The sequence below is a fragment of the Podarcis filfolensis genome (genome assembly GCF_964270895.1).
Source record: "Podarcis filfolensis genome assembly, chromosome: 6".
Classification (NCBI taxonomy): domain Eukaryota; kingdom Metazoa; phylum Chordata; class Lepidosauria; order Squamata; family Lacertidae; genus Podarcis; species Podarcis filfolensis.
Window position 1 is genome coordinate 86,118,367 of NC_139609.1, and position 26,020 is coordinate 86,144,386.

A 26,020-nucleotide genomic window follows, 5' to 3' on the forward strand; every position below is an offset into this window, starting at 1 on the left:
TCTGGGTTTGCGATGTTTGGGAGCTAAAACATCCAAGTACCAATGCGTTTGACAACCAAGGTAAGACTGTAATAATATAGAAATGTGAACCACTGAATTTAAGACTGGAAAATGAGAAGCCGAGAGAAATAAAAACTGATGAATTTTGCCCATCCCTACTTATGATGAATCCTCCCTTGAATAAGTGTTAATGAGTCTGTGCTCTAAAATAGCTCCATAAAAGAACGGGTGGCATTACCTTCAGGTTATACCTGTGGAAGAACAAGGCCAGCAGTTGAACCAGATCAAAGTGCACGTAGCCATCCTTCTTCTCGATCCCAGCAATATTAGGCAAAGCAAGCGGCTCTTCCCCATAGACCCCACAATAGGCCTTGGTGGTCCAAGGAAAGAATCCAAACTGAGAAAAGTATTTGACCACAACTGTTACCTGGCAAGGGAAGGAAAGTGCACAGTCCTCAAAGATGCTGGATTCCAAAGGCAAAGGGCTGGGAATATGGGAACGCAACCCAATTTTATTATGAGAAATCGACCCCCTGCATTTATCCCATTTATTTGACAATTTCATTTTCAGAAAAGTTCCGCAGAAATTGTATGAGGCCCAGATAACACGTTCAACACGTGCCCTTGCTAGTGTGGTGTAGTGGTTAAGAGTAGTGGACTCGTAATCTGGTGAACCGGGTTCGTGTCCCCGCTCCTCCACATGCAGCTGCTAGTCACACTCTCTGAAATCTCTCAGCCTCACTCACCTCACAGAGTGTTTGTTGTGGGGAAGGAAGGGAAAAGGAGATTGTTAGCTGCTTTGAGACTCCCTAGGTTAGTGATAAAGTGGGATATCAAATCCAAACTCCTCCTCCTCCTCCTCCTCCTCCTCTTCTTCTTCTTCCTCTTCTTGCTGGATTCAACTGTGATATATAAGTTTCTGCTCTATCTGTTTGACACAGGGCATGCTGGATGCCCTTAAACAAATTTATTTCCCAATGCCTTTAGCAGGGATACAAAAGCCCAAGCACCTGGGTCCCATCAATCAAGGTGCCTAGATTGAGGAAGAGGGTTGGAATAAGGTTTCCCATCCTCCCTTATGTGGCAGAGTGGGTTGCCAGGTTGCCATCCTCTCCTATATATCAGGAATGGGGAACCTCTGACAGCACAAAGGCTGCATTCGCTTCTGGACAACATACCAGTGATGGTAGGGGCTAGTGGGTAGAGCAACAAATGTAAATATTATCTTAGTACAGAAGGCCAGATAGAGATGCTTAGAGAACCACAACTGACCCCCCCAGAAGCATGGCCTAGCCCCCATTTTTGGTCCCAACCACTGCTGACATGAATCTCTTGGAAAGTGGACACCAAAGGAAGATGAGCCTGAGGCTCAAAAAGGTTCCTTGTGCTGTCCTATAATATCCTTTGTTCCTAGTTGCAACAAGTAGCTCTTCAATGGAGGAAGAGATTGTTAAGTATAATTGTTTAATTGTACATTGAAATGGAAAATGACTCTGTTCCATTGAAATTCAATTGAAGCTAAGAAGAGCTCTCTGAGTGCCTAATGGGTTGATAATTAACTTAGGATGTTTATCTGCTACTCTCTTATGTAGTGTTTAACCTTAGATCACATGGTACGGTTATTCAGTTGCAAATCTCCATTTTGAAGGGGTGGTCCTTTGTTCTCAGTCACCAGAGAAGAAAGGTGTGCAAATGGGTCTCTCCTGGAGAAAACAGCCTCAGGCTGGAATGCAGGCTAATGGAGTCTATGTCTGGAGAGAAAGACACTTGATTTCAGGTCTGTTTGGAGTAATTTGATATTTTTAAGAAGCTGGACCTGTGCATGGACAAGCACATGATTTTATGCAACTATTTGGATGTATCATTATTATTTTATGCTCTGTTTGAATAAAGTTGTGTTAGTAAAGCTTTGGAAACATTTTAGTCTGGACAATTTTTATTCTAAGATGACCCGGTTTTTATTCACCCTATGACTTCAAGCTGCACAATATTAATATCTGCAGTAGGGCTCCCAAGTCAGAGGCTAAAACTTCTAGGAAGACTAGCAGAACAACACACAGATGAGAATATCACTTAGCCATTATGCAGGATCTACTGAACACTCACCTCAGTGTAAATGATGGCTGTCATCCAGAAGAATTTTGTAGGCCTTGGAATAGACAGCATGGCCCACAGAAATATCAGGATAGGTAGAACCAAAGTGAGGATGGATGCGGAGACCATGTGGTTTAGAATGATCACAAAATAACACAGCATTTCTGACTTAGACACCATAGCATTGTACAAAGCAACTCCCAGCTTCAGGGGCCTGGGAAGGCTCTGGTAGAACTTATCTGACTGCTCCAGCTCATTGTCATGAAATACCCTGTATGACATAAACAGACAAAAAATGAAATGTAGATTATTTCCATTTGTTGAAAAAGGCATGTCCACTGGCTTGTACATTTTAGAACTAGTTGCGCAGTTAGATTAGACTGGGGCAGAATATAAAACAGATTTCCCCAACCTGGTGTCTTGGCCTGCAGCTGCTATCAGCTGTCGTGGCTGGGGCTCATAGGAGTACTCCAAAATATTTGATAGCCATCTTCAAATATCTAAAGGGGAATCATATGGAGGATGGAGCAAGCTTGTTTGCTCCTGCTGCAGATGGTAGGACCCAAACCGATGGATTCAAATAATAATAATAATAATAATAATAATAATAATAATAATAATAATAATAATAATATATTTATACCCCGCCCATCTGGCTGGGCCTCCCCAGCCACTCTGGGCAGCTTCCAACCAAATATTAAAATACAGTAATACATCAAACATTAAAAGCTTCCCTAAACAGGGCTGCTTTCAGATGTCTTCTAAAAGGTTAGTAGTTGTTCTCTGACATCTGGTGGGAGAGTGTTCCGCAGGGCGGGTGCCACTACCGAGAAGGCCCTCTGCCTGGTTCCCTGTAATTTGGCTTCTCACAGTGAGGGAACCACCAGAAGGCCCTCAGCACTGGACCTCAGGCAGAATGATTGGGGTGGAGACGCTCCTTCAGATATACTGGACTGAGGCCAGTAACAAGAAAGGAGCTTCTGAATGCACATCAGGAAGAACTTTCTGACAGTAAGAGCTGCTCAACAGTGGAAAGGACTCCTTTGGAAGGTGGTAGACTCTCTTTCAGTGGTGGTTTTTAAGCAGAGGTTGGGTGGCCATCTGCCATGGATGCTTTAGCCAAGATTCCTGCATAGCAGGGGGTTGGACTAGATGACCCTCGGGGTCCCTTCCAGCTCTACAATTCTACGATTCTATGATATCAAAGGCGCCAGTTTGGAGAAGACGGATATAAATTATTCATGAAGGTAAATATATACTTGTTCATTTATCATATTGTAGTTATTACATGGCACAAAATATTTAAAAGCTCAAATCCCACATTAATAAAGAGCATGCATTAGATAAAGCAAATCACTTACGATCTTGGGAACGGGTTTTGCCCAATCCACATTTTTGGAAGCAATGTCCCCTAATATGAAGTACTTTTGCATGCTATTTTCACTCACACATGCATTTTTATTCATGCTTCCCCCTAGCACGCGCATTTGGTTTTTTACACGTTACTTGGCTAAAGAACTGCTTTGCACAACCGACGTGAGTTGCAGCTGCATTTCGGTTCGTGAAATGCTTCAGGAAGTGCAAATTAGGCAGGTTTCCCTTTTTAAACACAAACTGAGCTGAAATTTCTCCCCCTGTCCCTAGTTGCAAATCTAGCAAAATCTGGATAGCCACAGGCTCCCCATCGCTCCGGTATACTCAGTTAGTTGATGCTTAATTGCAATAAGCTTCTTGCCTGTTCAGGAGCCATTCACTGGCTGTCATTGCAGCAGGAACATTGCTCGATGGCAATGCACCTGATTCTTCACTTCTCACAAATAGGGAATGTGTAGATCCTTCCATTACTGATGAAGAGGAGCCCCAGCTGGGAAATTCTGTACAGGAAGATGCTGAAGTGAGCCCTTGCGGGTGGGGCCCATTGTGGCTCCCTTCTTCCACCTTCTCATTTCCAGTCACACCCCTAGAAGCATCGCTGGATCTCCTGCTCCCCAAAGGCAGAAAACATCAACATCCAAGTCAGTAAGGTCCCACCTGCACTAGACATTTAAAGCACTCTTACACCACTTTAAACAGCAATGGCTTCCCTCCTGGAAACTCTAGTTTGTCGAGGGTGCTGGGTGTTGTTAGGAGACCCTAAAGCTATGGTTTTCCCAGTAGTGATGCATGGACGTGAGAGCTGGACCATAAAGAAGGCTGATCGCCGAAGAATTGATGCTTTTGAATTATGGTGCTGGAGGAGACTCTTGAGAGTCCCATGGACTGCAAGAAGATCAAACCTATCCATTCTTAAGGAAATAAGCCCTGAGTGCTCACTGGAAGGACAGATCCTGAAGCTGAGGCTCCAGTACTTTGGCCACCTCATGAGAAGAGAAGACTCCCTGGAAAAGACCCTGATGTTGGGAAAGATGGAGGGCACAAGGAGAAGGGGAGGACAGAGGATGAGATGGTTGGACAGTGTTCTCGAAGCTACCAGCATGAGTTTGACCAAACTGCGGGAGGCAGTGGAAGACAGGAGTGCCTGGCGTGCTCTGGTCCATGGGGTCATGAAGAGTCGGACACCACTAAACGACTAAACAACAACATCCCCCTCACAGAGTTCCAGCCCTCAGAGTTCACAACTAAAGACTTCTCTCTAGGCTCTTGCTGAATAAAGAGAAATGAATAAAGGAAAAGTCACAGCAAGGGAATTTGTTGGGCATTTCCAACTGTCGGCAACAAGTTACTATTCACCTGCGGAGCTGCACGAGGGATGGGTCCACATACTCTCCAAGTGGGCATTGGGGTGACCTGTTCTTGCTCTCATTCATCTCTGTTTCAGCTTCACTTTTTTCATAATCTGGTTGGGTTTTCTCCAGGTTATAATACTGAAGGACAATGTCCGCTGAGGCCACTTTTCCCTTAAAAGAAAAACTAGTTAGTTAGTTAGGGCTTACTAATTCTTCCTCTTGCCCTACTGCTGTCACCTGGGGAAAACTGCTCTTTAGAGCTCATTCAGAGTGAACAGCAAGTGAGGTTTTGCATAAAGACCTTGGGTTTTAGAAAGACTTAGGATTGTAGCTAACGCTGCTGTTCCGCTAACACAGTACACTTCTGCTTACACAATGGAATTTCCCTCTCCCCGTGCACACATACATACAATCTGCTCCAGAGGAGGAGTAAGTCCTGTTGCATGAGCAGGATTCAGCATGTGAAGCACTGGAGACATAGGAGTCAACTTCAGTCCCCCCCCCATAACATTTGAGAGGGCCAGGGGCCTGCAAAGTTGATGAGCATTACCATTCAAATGGTGTGTGTGGGTGTGTGTAGTGTAGTGTTATGTGATCGATGATGTGGGGAATGGCTTACCTGGGCCCCTGCAGGTACCACTGATTTGCACCCCTGATTGGATACAACACTCTATAAAAGCTGTTACTATATTCTGAATTGTTTGCTTTGGAGATTTCAGCTCTTCAGAGGACATTCCAACCAGACCCTGGAAGCTGAGAAACTAATTCAGTGGGTGGGACTTAAGGATGTGATCCAGAATCTGTATGCTGTACTCTTCCGACTTGATCTGCTCCTGCTTGCTTTTCTAAACCAGGAAACAGTGTCAAGGTCTGGAGAGCTTACCTTCTGAATCTCCCGCCAAATCATGCACTTTTCTATCCTCAGCACATTTGCTACATCCAGGTTATCTTTACAAAGGGAATTCAGTGCCTCTGTGGTGTCATCCAGCAACGCTTGGATAAAAACCCAAGTGAACTTAACAATGTTGGTTGCTCTTTGAACGATGTTTTCTGCTGAGAAGAGAAAGCACATGTAAGAATCTCCAAGAGCCTTGACGCAACCCAAAATATCTTTTGTACGCCTGAAACTTCACCCCCATATTCTGCATCAACTGCAGCATCTGAAGTTCTCCCAAGATTGGAGATGGCTTGTTTGGCAGTGCAAATGCTTTGTTTTATTTTTTTACTTGGAGAAATCTCTACTCTTCCTCATTTCACAGATGAAAATGGGGACAACTTTCTAACAATTCTATTCCCTCACACCAATGATTACTATCTGAGTCTCATCCCATCTCTGCCTTCTTTCAGATATCTTCTGAAAACAGTATTGCTTAGACAGGACTTTGCAATATTATGTTTTCTTCCTTTTTAACCAACCAGTATTTTATGATGTTTTGTTTTTATTTAAATTAAAATGCAAAATCAAGCTTAGAACAAAATCATCACAGAAAACAGGTAAGAAATATAAAGGCAAGGGGGCGGGCAGAGACATTAGAGATACATTCCAGACTTCAGAAATAATGGAAATTATAACAAGTCTATATAAATAAAAACACCACAAACAGAGATATGCCTTGTTTTCCAAGGGAATCAGCTGCATTTCCAGTGAACCTTAGTTTTTGGAGGTCTGCACGCATTGCTATTTTATTGTATTATAAAGAAAAGGGATTTTCCTCAGGGCCACAGGTGAGGAAAGAGTTACATTTCCCCTCCACGTTTGCAGGAATCCTGATAATTATCAACACTTATACACATGGGCATGAACAGATGCTCTGTACCGCCGAGCTACAGTCCCCGACGAAAGTTGTCATCAGCGGAAAAACACTGGGCATTTTACAAGAACCGTCCCCATTTGATTAAGAGTAATTGCCAGTACCATATTGAGGCTCTGACTCTTCCTTTCCTTCCAAAGCAATAGCACGCCAAATATTTCATAGGTAGATATGCAGAGGAATTAATCACCTGGCTCATCCAAGTCCTCTTCTGGGGCTGACTTCTCCAGATTTCCTTCCCAGGATTCCATTTTCACGTTGGCTGAAGCACAGCAGAACAACACATTGGAAGAGCATCCCAGAATTGTGAACCCAACCCTACGCCTTCCGTGGTGTGTGACACAGAAATTCCAGTTTTTGCCACTGGAAATTTACTGAGAAAGATGCAAGGGGAAGAGGAATCTAGCTTTCCACACGCAGGAATTTTTTTAAAGGGTGGAAACATAAAAAAAAATTGACACACACACACCTCCAGTCTGAAGTAGTAAAGCCCAGGCGAGACTGTACCTCATGTTTAGGGTATCTGCCTGTCATTAATATAACACATATTTATTTGTATACTGCTGAATTGCCAAGGTGGCTTCTAAAGTGGTTTACAAGTATCATTTCCACTACCTGCCAATTGGCACTGCTGTTGCTCCTCCTTCCCTTGGTCCCTGATTTCATCCAGCTCCCTCATCTTTAGAGCTGACTTTGAACTGGTGATCCAGGCTTCATAGGCAAGCTGCAAAAAAGTGAAGCTTGTTATTCAACAGTTCTTTAGGGTGGGAGTGAGGCAAGGGGAGAGTCCATCAAACTACATCATTTCTGCCTGGATTTAACTTTGAGGTAGAAATCTAGGACAGGGGCGCGGGTGGCGTTGTGGGTTAAACCACAGAGCCTAGGACTTGCTGATCAGAAGGTTGGCGGTTCAAATCCCCATGACGGGGTGAGCTCCCGTTGCTCGGTCCCTGCTCCTGCCAACCTAGCAGTTCGAAAGCACGTCAATGTGCAAGTAGATAAATAGGTACTGCTCCGGCGGGAAGGTAAATGGCGTTTCCGTGCGCTGCTCTGGTTTTCCAGAAGCGGCTTAGTCATGCTGGCCACATGACCCGGAAGCTGTACGCCGGCTCCCTCGGCCAATAAAGCGAGATGAATGCCGCAACCCCAGAGTCGGCCACGACTGGACTTAATGGTCAGGGGTCCCTTTACCTTTTTAGAAATCTAGGACAGGAGCACCTGCAGTCGCCACAATGGTCTATGGCACCTTCCCTGCATCCTCTTCAAAGATCCAAAATGCAGCACAGACTCTTTGCTCTTCCTGCTCGGATCCTGTTTGCCCTGTCCCAGTCTCTCCTATGTTGACCATGCTTTGCTGAGCAGAGCAGAGGTGCAAAGAGTTTCTGTCTGGGACTGAGTTCATATAATAAAATACTAGGTGCAATGAAGTCCTAATCTTAATTATGCGTCTTTGCCATAGTGAAGGGATTGCAGATGCAGGACAGCTACAATATTCAACACTTTTTGCATTTGTTTCTCCCACACACCCCTTCTACCCCCCCCCCCTGTTTTGTGTAACATCCTGACTAATGAAGAGTTCTGGGCCACTCAAAAGCTTGCCAATATATTGTGTTGCACCCAGCTTTGGATTTGGGGTGGGGGGTTGTTCTGGATAAGTGGGACTACCTTTGCTTTTTATGAATGAATTTTATCCTCACAGTCCACACTTCCCATTGGCAGGATGATTCCCTTTGCCCTTATTCCCGAAGTTCTGTCTCCCTGGCCTCAACGCAGCTCTTTTTGCTCTTCTGGAAGAATTACCACACACCTGGAATGCTGTTTTCTTCTTCAGAGATTCCTTCTCACTCTTTTCAGTGGGACCCTGTTCCTCTTCTTCCTCGCTATCTGTCTCAAAGAGGTAATAGCTCCCACTTCGAACCACTGAAATTTAAGGTAGGAAGCAGACAAAACCAAGAACTTGAAAAGTCTTGTGGAACTCTAAGCCACCACACATTCCTTTCATACTTGCCACCGTGCATCTATTCACCCCCGCTGGTTTCAAACCTACCCACCCCTGGTTTCATACTTATTCCATAAAATTTGTACACTGCTTGAGTGCTTTTAAAAGTTTCAAAGTGGTTTTTTCTTTTCTTTGCAGCCACTAAAACATATTAGAACTTCCTCTTCCACCCAGCCTACTGCGCCAAGAAGATGACAGAAGTCCACACCTCAGCCATCTGAGAGTGAGTTCAAAGATGTTAATGGGTAACTATTGCACTGCAGAACCACCACTGTGCAGGTCAGAGGACCTTTCAGAATAGTTCTAAGACCTTCCCTAAGACCAGCCCCTTTGGGGCTGAAGAATAATGGGGAAATGTCAATACATGTCGACATGTTGATTTTAATTTAATTTAATATGTAGCTGCATGTCAGTCTCTGGGATGCAATGGCCTACCTATGGAAGTGACTGCAACAAGATGTAATGCTGGTCACTGGTTCTAAAAGGGGAGTAGACCCATTAATAGAAGAAAGGTCTATTGGCCATTTTTAACCAAGAGAGCTAAATGGAATCTTCAGGTTCAAAGGCAGTATATCTTTGAATGTTAGCTACTGGGGGAACCCTGTGGGTTTTGCATGCTACTTACATAAATAAATAAATCTGCTGCTCAGCTAATCAGCATTATCTTCTTGATCAAGCCAACGTTGTTTGATTAATTGATCTAACCAATTAATTGTTTGGATTTTGCAATCCAAACAACGAAGTCAACGAAGCAACGTATAGCCTGGATGGGGAAGTTATGGAGTGTTGTTGGACTCCACCTCCCATCATTCCCAGCCAGCATGACCAATGATCAGGGATGAATGGAGTTGTAGTCCAATGACATTCGAAGGCCCACAGGTTCTCCAACCCTGGGCTAAAATATTGGTCAAACAGTGGTTTTTGAATAGAAAACTTTAGCTGCAAGGGGACAAGGTGTCACACTAAGGCAGCCACAGGAGATTTACTTGAAGTGTGAGTGACCCATGGTTGCCACCATGTCTTCTTGCCTTCATTCTCCTTCTTGTTAGCATCATCCTCTGCAAAAGAGTCCAGGGGGAAAAAACTGCTCAATAAAATGTTCCCATGGACAGGCAGTTAAAGCATGCCCTGCAACCCCACACATGATTCATGAAGAGAAGGCAACATAAGAGGTCTGCCCCCAGCGTTTCTGAAAAGAGATCAAACTCAAGAATGGAAATCCTCCTTTCTGTATAGTTTCTAAGCCACTTGATTACAAAGACAGACTTCAAAGTGTGTGGGCAACTGCAGAAGGCAGAAGGGGCTCCATAAAATTTCCTTCATTGACCTCCTTCCATAGCTCATTGCCTCTTCCTAAGGCTAGCCAACAAACAACACATTATGCAAACTTTTATTGCTTCCGGACTGCCACTGTTTTGGGGTGTAGCTCAATCCTACATACCAGCAAATTTAGGTCGTGCAATTAAAGTGGAATTGGAGCTCTTGCACCATGACCTGAACCCTGCCCCTCCCCCCAAAAAAATGGACTTTCTGCAATGAGGAAAGTGATGAAGCACTGGAAACCATTAAGCAGCCATTTATCATTTTCTAATAAGTTACATTGCAAGATACATGCCATTTAAAAACAAAACAAATGTTTTCCACCTGAATCCTCTGCTTTTTCAGACTCTTGCACAGCTTCTGGCACCCATTTCTCCAAGGTGGTGAGATTTCTCTTTGGTTTGATCAGCTCCAGCCTATAGATTCCCCACAGAAAAACAAACACTGCCTTTGCTTTTGGTCCTCCGCAATTCATTCACAGAGCTTGCTTTCAAACACAGCAGCAAGCAGACATTCTCACGTTACACCCTGAATGGGCTTATTATGTAATAAGATCAAGACTTGCCTATTACTTGGGGGCGTGGCATTTATTAGAGAAGAGATCACCAGCTCCCATCCAGCACCTTTAAGTGCTCTTCATCTCTTTCACAGAGATAATGGAGCAAAACAGGTGGAGGGCGATTTTTTTAAAAAAAACAACTTGTGACCAGCATTGTGACCCACAGAGACCAGAAGCAGGGCCCATATATCCAGAACTGCAAGGAATTCATATCACTGACAAATGTGTACCTTCCCAGAGATGCCCTGAGCAGCTAAGTTCATACTATACACAGACCACACTGCAAGTCAGTATTAGTCAATTTCAGTATCTGTCCAAGATGCTGTCCTTTTTAAGTACTATTCAACCATCTCTCTGTTTCACTAGCTCATTTTAATACACAGACTGTATTTTAGAGGTTCAGAAAAGAAACAGAAATACGTTGCAGTTGCCTTCTCAACCACTTCTGAGTCGATTGTTATACAATTCTGTAAATAAATGTTGAGGTTGAAAGACTTACTGCTTCTTCATGGTTTGCATTGATTTTCTCTCTTCTTCCGTCCTGAGTTCCACCACCTTTTTAAGCTTTACTTCAAACAGCTCGGCTCCTCTGCATGTATGAGACAATTTTGAAACCATCTTATCTCCCTTATAAGTCACATTTGGATGCAAACTGGTAAGAAAAGCCAACTTCATGTTTCTTATTTCTGAAGGATGAAATCTAATCTTACTTTCCTAGCATGGGAGCTATTCTTCAGTGGTAGGAACCCATACTGCTCCAGAAACCCATGTAAGAAAGGAATCATGTGGTTTTGACAACCAATATGGTTGAGAGAGATGCAACCCCACCAGTTGCCTAACATGTCCAATTGCTTCCTACCAAAGTCATGTTGTTTAAGCAGCATACGATCTAGGCACAAGGAGGCCACAAATCACACTATTCCAGTATCTTATAAGAAAGGCCTACATCTCACAGCAAAGGAGCAATCTAGGTCAACTGACTCTTCAACAGCCCAGTTCCACCCAGGTCACTTATTCATCCTACCAACTTGGTTGTGCGAATTGGTCTTCAGTCTGTAGCATTGATTCCATCTCCTATCTCAATAACAATCTGCAATCTTGTTCGAACTTCATACATCTTTGCCACATACCTGAAGGCCAAGGTCTTGGCAGCCTTAAGATCTGCAACAACATAGAGGTAGTAGTAGCTAGTAAAAATTCTACGCTGGATTAGCAGGAAAGTGAAACATATCGCATCCCAGGTTATTCCTGCTTCCTTCTCAGGCAGTTCGCATATTTCATCCTCAGGTGGGTCTAGATAAGAGGAAAACACACAACATATTCTCCAGGTGGCCAGGATGTGAGTGGTTCATGCAGTTTCCTTAGTGTTCTAATTATGCTATTCAATGTGGAGGCCAGGGATGACCCTTCGATTTTGTAGGGGTGACAAAACATGGCCAATAACTGCTGGGAAAGAAGCAAATTGAAGCTTCAATTTCAGATCTTTGTGTCATTGTCCGTAGTTGAAGTTCACTGATGATCATCAATGGGGAATTTGGCATACAAGCAATGTGGAGCACAGGTCAGGTTGTCTATTTATGCAAGTATCTAATCTGCATTTGAACACAGACACACAGACACACACACACACACAAAATGAAATGCAGCTATGCATTGAAATCTGCACTTCTCTGACTTTTGCAGTGCAGTTCTCTAGGCAAATGATGTGTATAAAAGTACATATATCAGGGAAAGTGTACATAAAAATGAATATATTAATAAAAATAGTCCATTATATTAGAGATAATTGCTTGCAAAAATATGTATATTAGGTAAAAATGCATGCAAAAATCTAAATATTAGCTCACACTTTCATTAAAGCAGGGTGTTCAACATGACAGAAAAAGTAGGAGAAATCAGACAAGAAATGAGGGACATAATACATAACTGTCTTCATGGGACAAGTTGTGGAGGAGTAATCTAAAATGGACAGCTTGTTACACTTTAAGAGAAAACTATATGAAGATGATTTATACAGTAGATGGTATTTAACACCAAATAAGTTAGCCAAAATGTACAAAACTAAGTCTGTGTTGGAAGTGCAAAATGACAGAAGGAACGTTTTTCCATATGTGGTGGACTTGCAAAAAAGCTAAGGACTATTGGGAAATGATATATGATGAGATTTAAAAGATGTTCAAGTTGATGATTCCCAAGAAACCCAAAGCTTTTATTTTTAGGAATTATATTTAATGATGTACCAAAAGAGTTGGTTAATTTATTTATGTACAGAGGTACCTCGGTTTATGAACTTAATCCGTTCCAGAAGTCCGTTCTTAAACCGAAACCATTCGTAAACCGAGCCATGCTTTCCCTAATGACGCCTCCCACCGCCTGTGCCCTTCCACCGTTGGGATTCCGTTCTTAGACCGAGGTAAAGTTCGCAAACTGGGACACTACTTCCGGTTTTGCGGAGTTCGTAAACCGAATAGTTCATAAACAGGACTGTTCTTAAACCAAGGTACCACTGTATATAATGACAGCAGCACTGATACTTTATGCCTAAAGATGGAAAGAAGTGGTTCCAACAAAGGAAGAATGGCTTTTAAAAATGATGGAGTATGCCGAACTGGCAAGATTAATAGCAAAGATTAGAGACCAAAATGACAAAAAATTCACTGAGGGCCAGAGGTGCTTTATTGAGTATTTGAAGAGCTACTACAGCAAGATGAAAACATGAGGACTTGAAATATTGAGCAACAGCATTAGTGATTAAGATAAATAGGTTAAAATGGATGTATTGAATAATATATGTGAAATATGCAGCATTCAAGGATAAATATGGAAACTGTGAAAGGGGAGGACGGGAAGTCAATGGATAAAGTAATTTATGGTCTATGTTAAAATCTATAAAGTGTGTGTGTGTGTGTGTGTGAGAGAGAGAGAGAGAGAGAGAGAGAAATAAGGTTGGTTTTTTTTACAAAAAAGGTAGAAGAAAACTGTGTTTCCCATCAAAAGTGTTTGATGTAAGTTGAAATGCCAGAGGATCTCTCTTTCCACATCCTACTTACCTACGTCATATCCTGGTATTGTGCAGAACATACCAAAGGTCTGAATTAACCAACAATGGCTTGTTTGTAATTTACTAAGGTACGCACATGCTCCAATCTGTGGGCAAAGAGGAGGGGGAAAAGATGACAGTTCAGGGGGACTCTAATACATTCCTCTAAGCTCCAGACTGGCCCTTTCAAACCAATACAATGAGATGATGTTGATGATTTATTTCTTGTAACCCTCCAATCTGGCTGGGTTGCCCCAGCCACTCTGGACAACTTCAATGAAGTATAAAAGAACACACCAAAGCATCAAACAATAAAAGATAGTATGAGCAACATCTCAGGTTAAACAAGGGTAGCCATGTTCAAATATATAAAAGGATGTCACATAGAGGAGGGAGAAAGGTTGTTTTCTGCTGCTCCAGAGAAGCGGACACAGAGCAATGGATCCAAACTACAAGAAAGAAGATTCCACCTAAACATTAGGAAGAACTTCCTGACAGTAAGAGCTGTTCGACAGTGGAATTTGCTGCCAAGGAGTGTGGTGGAGTCTCCTTCTTTGGAGATCTTTAAGCAGAGGCTTGACAACCATATGTCAGGAGTGCTCTGATGGTGTTTCCCGCTTGGCAGGGGGTTGGACTCGATGGCCCTTGTGGTCTCTTCCAACTCTATGATTCTATTCTAGGGTCATCCTTGTGCATTATTTCCACATCTAAATAAACATGCAATTGCACTTGTACCTATCCCTGAGGTGGCTTACTGGAGCAACCGAGATCACAGTCCATTATGGGACAATGATTACGAGTAAGGTGATAATTTTGCTCAACCTCTGCTAGCTTGACAAATACATACGGCAAGGAGGTTCTTCGCGGCTATAACCAAAGCTGTGTATGCAATCAGATAGTCCCACAGTCTGAGTATGTCTTTGACTGGCTTCAGCTGGAGGCTTTGCCCAAAACGCATGAAGTAGAAACAGGCCAGGAGGTAGCCCACACAGAAGATGTTGATCCTTGTTGTCCCGGTCATAAAAATCAGGCAAAGGACAAACCAAAAGTGGTATCTGAACAAAATCACTTTCACCAAATCCAGGTAAGACCTGAAGGAAACAAGAGATGAACAAATCACAAATGGCATAGCTGTGACACGGGGGCATTTCCAGGTGCCCAATTGGTTGGCGCTCAATGGAGCTGATAGGGTAGAAGGTAGGGAGGCTACCACTAGGGGGAGCCAGAGCTAATGGTAGGTGAAGCCAGAACCAATGGTAGGTGGAGCCAACTAACTCTTCTTGTTTTGCCCCCATCCTGCTCCCTACTGAATTTTGCAAGGGCGACACTCAGGAAGCTGACAGCCAGTGCCACCTTCTGGACTGGTTGTAAGTAATTAGGAGCTTGGAGAGCAGAGATCCACTTGTCCTAATGGACCAGCCTGCACATCCAGATGGTCATTATTTCAGAGCGGATCGATGGTCCAGTATAAATCCACACTAACACACTATTATTGCATCAGTGATATGTTGCATAATATACCTGGGGGAAAGCTACCAGTCTGGAGGGGGCTATGTTATCATGAGCAAGCATTTCTGTTACGTGGCTCTCATATCTTCACACAAGTGTCACTTTGACTTCTCCTAATGGACAAGTTGGTAGTGGCACCCACCCTGTGGAACACCCTCCCTTCAGATGTGAAGGAAATAAGCAGCTATCTTAACTTTAAATGTCATCTGAAGGCAGCCCTGTTCAGGGAAGTTTTTAATATTTAATGCTGTACTGTTTTTAACACAGAGTGGCTGGGGAAACTCAACCAGATGGGCGGGGTATAAATAATAAATTATTATTATTATTTTCTTTATGGAGCAATCTCTCTCTCTCTCTCTCTCTCTCACACACACACACACACACAGAGAGAGAGAGAGAGAGAGAGAGAGAGAGAGAGAGAGAGAGAGAGAGCACACAAACTCCTAGGCCCCAAATACAGTTTCTTGCCTGCAGTGGATAAAGTTTGGTACCAGACTGTACTCGCTTAGCCCAGCTGGGTCGAGGCTGTGGCTGATCTCTACATTGTCTCCTGCCTGCATCCTCACAACCAGCTTATTCTCATCTTCAAACACCTGCCACTGGAGAGAGGCGGCGAGCAGAAGCAGGAAGTCATCTGCAAGGGGGGAGAAAGGAGGCGAGGAAAGAGATTTGATTTATTTGGAATATTTTCTCCCTGCTTTTTAATTGTAAGCATTTTAAAAAAATGTTTAAAAGAAGGTAGAGCAACCAAGGTTTGTTCTTGGCTTATTTTTGGCTTACTGCTCATGGTTTGTTTGAAACAAACCATCGCGCAGGTTTGGACGACAGAGCAAACGGTAGCAGTAGCAGCGGCAGTATTAAACAAATTTATGGACCACTTCATAGGCTTTGTGGAGTAAGCTGGTTTCTCCACACAAACACCCATCTCTGTCCTACATCTGGGCAAGCAAAAGGACATTATCAGAGTTCAAGGACAAGCAGGCAAAAACACCCAAAAGGTCTGGAAAGAGGAAGTGTGGCTGAGGTGAGAGTGTGGTGTGGAGAGAGTCCCAAGGGCCACACACAGAACTTTGGAGGGCCACATTTGACAACATGAACCAATGGGCCAGCTCAGTATATAAGGTAAAGGGTAAAGGGACCCCTGACCATTAGGTCCAGTCGTGGCCAACTCTAGGGTTGCGGCGCTCATCTCACTTTATTGGCTGAGGGAGCCGGCATACAGCTTCTGGGTCATGTGGCCAGCATGACTAAGCCGCTTCTGGTGAACCAGAGCAGCGCATGGAAATGCTGTTTACCTTCCCACTGGAGTGGTACCTATTTATCTATTTGCACTTTGATGTGCTTTCGAACTGCTAGGTTGGCAGGAGCTGGGACCAAACAATGGGAGCTTACCCCGTCGCGGGGATTCGAACCACCAACCTTCTGATCAGCAAGTCCTAGGCTCTGTGGTTTAACCCACAACGCCACCCGTGTCCCAGTTTGCTGTTAACCCACCCGGCTTTTCAAGTTTTCCCATGTTACCTGACAAACTATATCATGTCACAATTTAGATGTTTCCTCCTCTGGAAGAAACAGCTATTAACGCCTGTTAAGCAGGTGTCCCATGACTTTACAGATTATACTTACAAAGGAGAAAACTAGCATCCGGCCTCTTGGCAAAATCGGGCAGATACAGCCACTTAATCAGATTTGAATGGAGCAGCCAGTGAGAGGTTCTCCACGGATAATCTGCCAGTAAAGAGATTATCTGCATTACACAAAGCATCTTAAACTAATTTCCGAGCTTACTGTCTGGGCACATTTGATTCACAGGGAACTGCCAAGAGGCAAAACTTTGGCTATCCAGCAGACGGCATAGTCGCCCTTTTGCTCATCCTAAATTAGACGACACACCCCCGCTCCAAACGTACTTGCCCTGCTACCTGATAGAACACACCGTTCTGCGTGTACCTTGGCATAAAGCGGGTGGGAGACCAATGCAGAGGAGATACTGGAAGGCTGCGATGCTGGCGAGGAAGCAGCAGTACTTGGGCCAGGCTTCAGCCATGGCTTTCCTCCGCCGGCGGCTCAACAGGTAAATCAGCCAGCTGGCATGGATGAGGGCATAGAAGTCCATACGCTGCCTAATCACATTGATGGCAACCACAAAGCAGATCTGAAAGAGCAGAAGGGGGGGCGTATTCAGGAGCACCCCAGGTGTTTTTCATGTGCTTCCTGTGCTCAGAAAGGAAACTGTAATTGGCAAGCTGAAATTCCATACTCTCCAACATTTCTTCAATGAAAATAAGGACATCCTATTCCTTTATTTATTTATTTATTTATTTATTTATTTATTTTAGTCTGTTTGTTGATCACAAAAGAATACCTATTTTGCAATTACAAATCAACAGAGGCAAACCCTGTGTACATTGAAATAATAAAGACAATAAAATACACCCATGTGACTTCCCACTACCACAACTCGACTTCTTATGAATTAACATATATTTTACATTGTGACATTATCCTGTTTGTTATCTATCCATTGTTAGTCTTACTTTTAATTGGTTCATCTTTACATATTTAATCTATGCATATCAACATATTTATCTATGCCATTATTATTATTATTATTATTATTATTATTATTATTATTACCCCGACCATACGACTGGGTTTCCCTAGCCCTCTGAGCAGATTCGAATATATATAAACAGTTACTTATCTCCTTGGCTTGGAAGTTCTACAACTTTCACATTTCTCCAATGAAAACAGGGACATCCTACCATATTTTCCAACATTTCTCCAATGAAAATAGGTACGTCCTAAAGGAAAATGGGACATTCTGGCATCAAATCAGAAACCAGGATGGCTTCTGTAAACCCAGGACTGTCCCTGGAAAACAGGGACACTTGGAGGGTCTGAAATTCAGGGGCGTCATTTATAACTCTGCTGGTAACAATAGTGTAAAGTTAAAGGTAAAGGGACCCCTGACCATTAGGTCCGGTCGCGGACGACTCTGAGGTTGCGACGCTCCTCTTGCTTTACTTGCCAAGGGAGCCAGTGTACAGCTTCTGGGTCATGTGGCCAGCATGACTAAGCCGCTTCTGGCGAACCAGAGCAGCCCATGGAAATGCCGTTTACCTTCCCGCTGGAGCGATACCTATTTATCTACTTGCACTTTGACGTGCTTTCAAACTGCTAGGTTGGCAGGAGCAGGGACCAAGCAACAGGAGCTCACCCCGTCGCAGGGATTCGAACCGCCAGCCTTCTGATCAGCAAGCCCTAGGCTCTGTGGTTTAGACCACAGCACCACCCGCGTCCCAACAATAGTGTAGTCTGGTATAATTTCTGCAGAAAAAAATGCACCCGGGGGAGGGAGTAATTGCATCCTAAGGTCTGGGTTAGTGTTTTAATCTCTAACCAACCAGGATGGCTATGAAAGATGTCTGATGTAAGATGCTGTATGTATCCAAATGTCCGTTGTTGGGAATCACAAGTGTGGCGAGAGCGATGTTGCACTCAGGTTCTGACTGCAAGCTTGCCATAGCCAACTGGTTGGCCACCGTGAGAACGGGATACTGGGACAGATGAGCCTTGGGCCTCATTCAGGAAGGCTCTTGTTTCATTCTTAATGGAAAGTGAGGGTGGCAAAGAAGGGGATCGGCACAACAAAATGGCGCAGGAATCTAAACGGCATGCAGTGGTGTGTGTATTGACTTCTGCTGCTTATGTACAATAAACTGACTTAAGGGGGGGGCGCTAATGAGGCCTAGGAGCTTGCACAGTAGTAATCAGCTCATCCCAGCCAGGCCACACCTCTGGTGAATTTTCAGGGGTCATTGATCTTTCTCTTAAAGCACTACCTGGCAGATGTTTAGTTGTGGTGCCCTTCCCTTCTGCAAAGCCAGGAAGTGCTGCTCTTGGAGCTGCTTAAGGAAGGGAAGCAACCAACCTTTCACAGCTGCTTTTAATGTGTTGCTATTTCTTCTTAAAAAAAAAAAAGAAAAGTTTAAAAGTTGAGGAAGTTCTCAAGTAGATTTATTTTTACAATACGATACAATAATCTTTACTGTCATTGTCCCATACAGAACAACGAAACTGAAAAAATCTACATCAGACACTCAAAAACCAACAAGCCTGCTATCCCAGCTATCCTAGCCTGGTTACCCCACTAAAAACTCTGATACCCCATAATGAAATACAATATACTCCCACAGAGACTACCTTACACTGCGTTTAAAACCAAAATCGCATTTGGATAAAAACTGTTTCTCAGGCAGCTAGTCCTAGTCTTTATAACCCTGTACCTTCTTCCAGAAGGCAGAAGCAGAAAGAGATCATTTCCGGGGTGCGCACTATCCTACGCTATCTCTGCAGCTTTCTTATGACACCTGGAAGCATAGATTTGATCCAAGGTGGGAAGAGATTGTGTAAGGGTGGGGGGGAGGAAGGGAGGAAGGGAGGAAGGGAGGAAGGAAGGAAGGAAGGAAGGAAGGAAGGAAGGAAGGAAGGAAGGAAAGGCATATTTTCCAAACCAATAACGGCTGAAAATTGGGCAGGCAAGGAGGGAGGATTCCATATCATTACCAACCACATCAAGAACCACACTTTTGGATCACATGAGTTGACAGTGCTATATAGTTTGACCCTGGTTTGATTCTGCTGAACCTGTAGTGGAAGGGTGACTTCAAATTTATTTTAAAATAACAAATCACATTTTTCCAAAAGGAAGGTGGGAGCAGGATGAAAGCAACAGCTTCAGAGGAACATCACCTCACTTCTCAAGAATAGACGAGTGCTTTCTTTCCTTGACTGCAATTATGAAAAATACTCTTTAAGGCAGTAAATGACATTTGTGTGTGTGAAAGAAATATAAAAAGGAGTGAGCCAATGGCATCTGTACTACCGGGGGCGTGGGGGAGGCTTATACAGAAACACCTGGTCTGTGGGCCAGTTCACACTGCTAAATATATCTGTGCAGGTGTGTATTAAGTAAAAGTGCCTCTGTGGTGATAGCCGTGGCTGCCAGTTCACCATTTGCACTGTCCAGTTCTCACGAGACTTCCTTCATTTGCATGTGGGCGACACAAACTGCTTTCTCTCCCCGTTCATGAAACTGGGTACATATCAGGCAATGTGGACTAGCTCCAGGAAAAGTTTTGCCCTGCTTGGCTCTCAGATGTCGCACTGAAATGTGTCCCTCTCTAAACCAAGCCTCTTTGACCTCCAGCCTCCCTACCCAGCTCCTCTCTCGCGAATCATTTTTTACCTCTAGTCCAAACTTGTAGAAACTGTAATTGGCAAAATATTTGATGCAACTCAGGAGCCCATCATCCAGATTCTCCCAGGCCACGTCATAAAAAACACTTCCCGTGGGAGGCGGCACCAGCTGGTTCTGAATTCGGTAAAAAAGCTGGTGGCGATGCACTGTGGCCTCTAGAGCCATAAGAACCAGGATGGTGAGGTGATTCTACAAAATGAAAGAAAGAAGAACGCTTCACAAGAATGCCCAGGAAACAACAGGAACAATGCCTGCCCCACCCACAGCTAGATTATTCCTTATACCACACTGAATGTGAGTTGGTTGGTGGCTGACACAAACCAAGGGTCTGGACAAATATCCACTCTACCCAGTAGCAGGGCCGGCCTTTGTATGTATGACTCGCACATAATCAAGTGTTTTTGAAATGACTGTAATATCTAAGTGTTTACTTACCCTAACACAAGTGTTTAAACAAGATTCATACCTTGAGACATGGGAGAACATTGTCACTGCACTTCAATAGCCCGCCAAACCAATGCGCTGGGTCAACAGGGGCCTTGTACAACAATGACTTTTCCAGTAATTCATCCATGTTGGTGTAGTGATAATAAGTCATATTTGAATGAAGCCCCTGAGGAGACAAGCATTTCTAAGCGTAGGGCTGCCATATTTCAAAGAGTAAAAACCAGGACACCCCGAAAGATGCTGAACTTTTTAGGAAGACCCCAAGATTGTTGAGCTTTCTTTTAGAACCCACCAGCACAAACCCCCATTTTGCCAATTTGCCACCATTTTTACACACAAAAACCAGGACATGTCAGGAACCCCGAAAGTTTATGGGGTTTTTTCACCAAAACGCCCCCCAAAAATGCGATTTATTTTATTGACTTGCCTAAGATCCAGGACAAAGCACCGCCTTTCAGAAATTCCCCCCAGATATCAATTCTACCTTTGAAATCCCAGTAATGTCTGGGAAAATCTGGCCGTATGGCAGCCCTATCTAAGTGACATCAGCTGATGGGCAGCTGAGTGGGGAATGGCCTTGCGAGCCAAACTGGACCCTCAGGCAGGCTAAGTTTGGCCATGAGTTGGAGATTCCCCAGCCCTGCTCTAAGGAAATCACAAGCAAGCACAGAAAATTCTTCAGAAGTTTGGGTCCTTGGTACATTAGCAAGCAGACCTGTGTGCAGTTTGAAGAATATGTCAGAGGCTTGACAAATTTCAGCTGGTATACCATTTTACAGAAGACCATCACGCAGGACCAAAACGTACAGATCCTGGAGGCGTGTGGGCACAGCTTGGAATATGGAAGGGCAAATGCCCAGAGGATGAAGAAAGGGTAGTTCATCAAAGACACCTGTGAACCAACATCAAACACCAACAGAAACAACAACGACTGGAGTCACTTTGCATTAAACATTTTAATACATTGCAGTTATGGAAGAAGTGGGTGCTAACATTTTGCCTGAACAAGGACCAGTAAGGTCACGTATGGACAGGGACACCAAATTCAGATTCCAAAGTAGGCTCAGATGATTTGATCTGGGTGGATCATGACCCAGATCAGATTGTGGGTCTACTTCACAATCCACAGTCATGCACATGCGTTTCAGAGCTGCCTCTGAACGCTTGCACCAACTCGCAAGTACTTTTAAAAAGATCTGTGTGTTTTCACACAGATTTCAAAGAATCTGCATGGAAAGGGGTTGGGGCAGACTTAGTCCCATTCCCATGAAGTACTGGGATGGACCAAACTTTGATGGGCCTGTCCATTCCTTGGTACAGATATATACCTTCAAATTAGGAAGTCCTGTGTCATATGGCACAGCCTTGAAGCTGCCCTCCCAAAACAGGCATCACTGCAAATCACCTGGATGGCATTGGGACAGGGCAGTTTGGTGGCAAGGCCAGGACTGCGTGGACCCACTGGCAGGAAACAAAGACCCTTGACACCAGTACTGCTACCGGCTCCATGGCTTCAGGACCACTAGCTCTGCAAAGTCAGCACCTGAAGAATCAAGCATCACCCTCTTGCGTGATAAAGGTTTCTCCAGCAGAGGAGCTAAAAACCTGATCTGTTTGCAGATTAATTAAATTTCAGTTGGCTCCAGACCTTTGCTGGAGCAACATCCTTGCCTGCTGCTCTTGGGTCCAAGCTCAGGAGCTTGTTCCAACTCCATTCAGAGCTGTCCATGGTCCAGACCTCCTTGCCTGGATTTTCACTCTGCTTTCTGGGTCTCCCTGCAGGCTTTGAGTCAAGCATGATAGTTATTAGCTGACCTCGTGTACAGTGATCCAGATAATCCAAGTGGACAGAATCTTCAGGATGTGGAGCTCCAGAAATCGCCAAGCGAACGCCTGCATTGCTCGAATCGTTGCCAGGAGCTTCAGGAGATGAGGCACCACACTGTCAATCACTTCTGTCCATTTGCTCATCTTTTCCACTAAGGAAACAGGAGTGGGAGGGATAACTTTTCAAATAATGCAAAACAATAGACGGAGAAGCAAAGTGTGATTTGCAAAGAGGAGGGATGAAGGAAGAGCATGACAATCGGCAATAAGGCAGATCTGCTGCTATGGCTTCCCATAATGAGTTTAATCTGGTGAAGGTGATGCTCTCAGTTCCGCTTTAACAATACAAGGACTGGCAGAGGAGCAACCTGGAGCGCATCTATGCTTGCAAGAAGCAGGCTCTATTTACTAGCATAAACCAAAATGGTGGGCTTGTTTCCATGCTTAGTTATACTTTTAGCACAGGAGCTAGCTGTTCATCATTACCCAGTTTCGCCTGGTGGCACTTCCCCATGTTTTCACCTACTGCTGAGTTCTCAGGCTTCTCCAGTCCATCTTCAGTGTCATCTTGTAGCTGTTCAGCAGCCAGTCTGTGGAAAACACACAAAAAGCCAGCAAAAAGCCACCGTTATTGCATGACCAGCGTGGCTTTGCTTCTGTTATTGAGTAGGCCTAGATTTTAGCAGCACACTGGTCTGGTTCACCCAACATGATGAGCCAAAATATGTCTGGCAAACTTTGTATGACCTGGTCATAATTTACGCAAGCTTGATGTATGGCTATACCTGAGGATGCCAGCCTAACTACAGTTGCTCCAGTCCAGCTCCAGTTATGCATGAAGAATGCGTTAATGCACTGCTGATTGTGCAAAAAATGGGGGTGTGCACATGAATATGCCTTACAATGTGTACCCCTTCAGTGCAGATAGACTAAAATCCTCTTAGTAAGGTTGCAATCCTAACACCACCCATCCATGGGGCTTTGTGGAGTGGTGGTGACACTGTTGCATTCACAGTCCAGTCGTGGTGGCAGCCAAGGGGGGCAGGACAATTGGGTTCAATTCTGGTGCCAGCTCCAGAATGCCATAGAAATTGGGTCCAGACTGGGCCTGCTGCTGCGAGGCTGGATTGGAATCCAGCAGATCCTAGTCTAGCTCAGTCCTGCTCACATTCAGTAGGGGGATGGAGGAAGGGATAAGTTACCACAGCCGGTAGGAGACCCACTTAGTCAGGAGAGTTGAGTGGAGGCGTGCCTCTGCTCAGTCTAAACCCCTGAAAGCCTAGTGCAAGGAGGCCTGTGTTTATCTGTGCAAATGTTGATCCAGTATATGCTCTCAATTCACATTCCAACTCCTTTATGGGATTCAGGCAACTTGTCATGATCTTCTCTGCATCAAAAGACTTAGAAGGTCATGATATATAATGAGTTGAAGAAAATGTTCCAATTAACATTTGTAAAAAAAAACCTGAAGCTTTTTTGCTAGGGATTGTAGGAAAAGACCTGCCAAGGAAATTGAAAAACATCTTCATGTATGCGACAATGGCGGCAAGAGTCTTAATAGCACAAGGATGGAAGAATGAAGAAATCCCGACTAAAGAACTGTGGCAAGAGAAATTGATGGACTATGCGCAATTGGTGAAATTGACACACAAACTACGTGATAAGGACAACTGTGATTTTAAAGAAGAATGGGAACTCTTTACAAAGTATTTAAAGAAACAACAAAATGAACTGGACTCCTTGGCAGGTCTTGAATAAACATACACAATTTTTTTACTGGTAATATATAGATAGATAAATTAAGGATATTTACAACTTTATAACAGGCAGAGAATAACATGTGCTGAAAAACCAGAGAGAGGAGCTGAGGGAAGTTGGGTGGGTTTTTCCTTTTTGGGGAGGGGGGAGGGATAAAATGAGGATGATATGTCTTTGATAAATTTGTTATGTTGAAATTCCTAATAAAAAATATTATTATTATTAACAACAACAAAAAAGACTTAGAAGGTCAAACAAACTCAAATATGTTTCTATTTACCACCTCCCTCTTTTCAAGCTTACCTACTTTGCAGCTTCAGGATGTGTTCCTTAAGCCTGAAAATATGGGGGACAAAAACACAGTATCAAGAATTGCATTATAAACCCCAAAGACTTGAAACTGGATGGGCGGGGAGTCAGAAGAACCCACAGAACAGTGCACAGACTCCATCTGGCAGGGCTGAAATGCTCATGCAGAAGGAACAACTGGAAGAGTGCAGTCTTGAATTCCTCCTCTTCAGTTTTGGAACGATAAATATTAAGCCAGTGCACAACTATGTGGTGTTTTTAATTTATTGTAATCTTATAAAATTATTTGTGAGCATTCCTGTTTTGTACAATGATAATACTAAACTATTATACAGTGGTACCTCGGGTTACATACGCTTCAGGTTACACACGCTTCAAGTTACAGACTCCGCTAACCCAGAAATATTACCTCGGGTTAAGAACTTTGCCTCAGGATGAGAACAGGAATGGTGCAGCAGCAGCGCAGCGGCAGCGGGAGGCCCCATTAGCTAAAGTGGTGCTTCAGGTTAAGAACAGTTTCAGGTTAAGCACAGACATCCGGAACGAATTAAGTACTAAACTGAGGTACCACTGTATTTCTTTTTTAAAGAAACAACAACTTCACCTGCCTTGGGTAGGGAGAAGGGTATCTGCTGTCATCTTATATAGGGCCAGCCCAGCTGCTTCCTACTTATGAATGAAAATGTTCCCATCAGGCCCAGCCAGTTTGGTCAACAAATAAAAGTAGGAGCATCGCTGGCAGTCCCAAGACAACCTAAGAGCATCATCCTGGCTGGATTGCTCCAGGAAACATTTTCCAATCAATACAGCCAAAAAGATTCTCAGGAACTTTGTGCAATGTTTTCCTTTCTAATTTTCCAAGTGGTAAATAATTTCCGGTCTATAGGCTTTGCAATGTCTTGGCTTTGTGAAAACGATGAGCAAACTGCAGGCTGTTCAAGTAGACTAGAATTCTCCTGGGACTGGCATTTGCCAGCATATCTACCTGGGTGGCTGACAGTGAGACTATGGTGGAATCTAGACACGTATTAAAAACGTTGTGAAAACGCTTTTGAAAAATATATTGAATTTGCCATAGCTCACCATCGGCATCTTATGTCACATTTGTACAAATGCACTTTACAACACACCTAAAACGTTTTATTTGCAGCTGCGTAGCTGAGTGCTATGTGATTTCACCCACCCAGCCTATAATGGGATAACAGGCAGTTATCACAGAATAAGTGTTGGGGCAGAAGACTCATGGAAGAAATTCTTCAAAATAGTACAGTGGTATCCCGGCTTAAGTACCTAACTCGTTCTGGAGGTCCGTACTTAACCTGAAACTGTTCTTAACCTGAAGCACCACTTTAGCTAAT

At 43.8% G+C, this 26,020-nt stretch overlaps 1 protein-coding gene across 1 annotated transcript in view; it reads right to left on the reverse strand.

Annotated features, from left to right (window-relative positions):
* The window catches only part of LOC310764420 (piezo-type mechanosensitive ion channel component 2-like), a 66,816-nt gene that overhangs the window by 16,529 nt on the left and 24,267 nt on the right, over window positions 1-26,020 (reverse strand). Inside the window, exons 17-39 of the mRNA XM_083618259.1 lie at window positions 24,657-24,689; window positions 23,082-23,185; window positions 22,584-22,747; window positions 21,484-21,660; window positions 20,788-20,934; window positions 20,310-20,510; window positions 17,009-17,213; window positions 16,685-16,786; window positions 15,527-15,692; window positions 14,397-14,640; window positions 13,560-13,656; window positions 11,640-11,802; window positions 11,009-11,098; window positions 10,275-10,366; window positions 9,617-9,688; window positions 8,439-8,551; window positions 7,247-7,355; window positions 6,822-6,893; window positions 5,704-5,873; window positions 4,825-4,991; window positions 3,830-4,075; window positions 2,107-2,365; window positions 239-427 (exon numbers count right to left, since the gene is read on the reverse strand). Of these exons, the coding sequence (XP_083474385.1) occupies window positions 239-427; window positions 2,107-2,365; window positions 3,830-4,075; window positions 4,825-4,991; window positions 5,704-5,873; window positions 6,822-6,893; window positions 7,247-7,355; window positions 8,439-8,551; window positions 9,617-9,688; window positions 10,275-10,366; window positions 11,009-11,098; window positions 11,640-11,802; window positions 13,560-13,656; window positions 14,397-14,640; window positions 15,527-15,692; window positions 16,685-16,786; window positions 17,009-17,213; window positions 20,310-20,510; window positions 20,788-20,934; window positions 21,484-21,660; window positions 22,584-22,747; window positions 23,082-23,185; window positions 24,657-24,689 (3,382 nt within the window). The remainder of the gene's footprint in view (window positions 1-238; window positions 428-2,106; window positions 2,366-3,829; window positions 4,076-4,824; window positions 4,992-5,703; window positions 5,874-6,821; window positions 6,894-7,246; window positions 7,356-8,438; window positions 8,552-9,616; window positions 9,689-10,274; window positions 10,367-11,008; window positions 11,099-11,639; window positions 11,803-13,559; window positions 13,657-14,396; window positions 14,641-15,526; window positions 15,693-16,684; window positions 16,787-17,008; window positions 17,214-20,309; window positions 20,511-20,787; window positions 20,935-21,483; window positions 21,661-22,583; window positions 22,748-23,081; window positions 23,186-24,656; window positions 24,690-26,020) is intronic.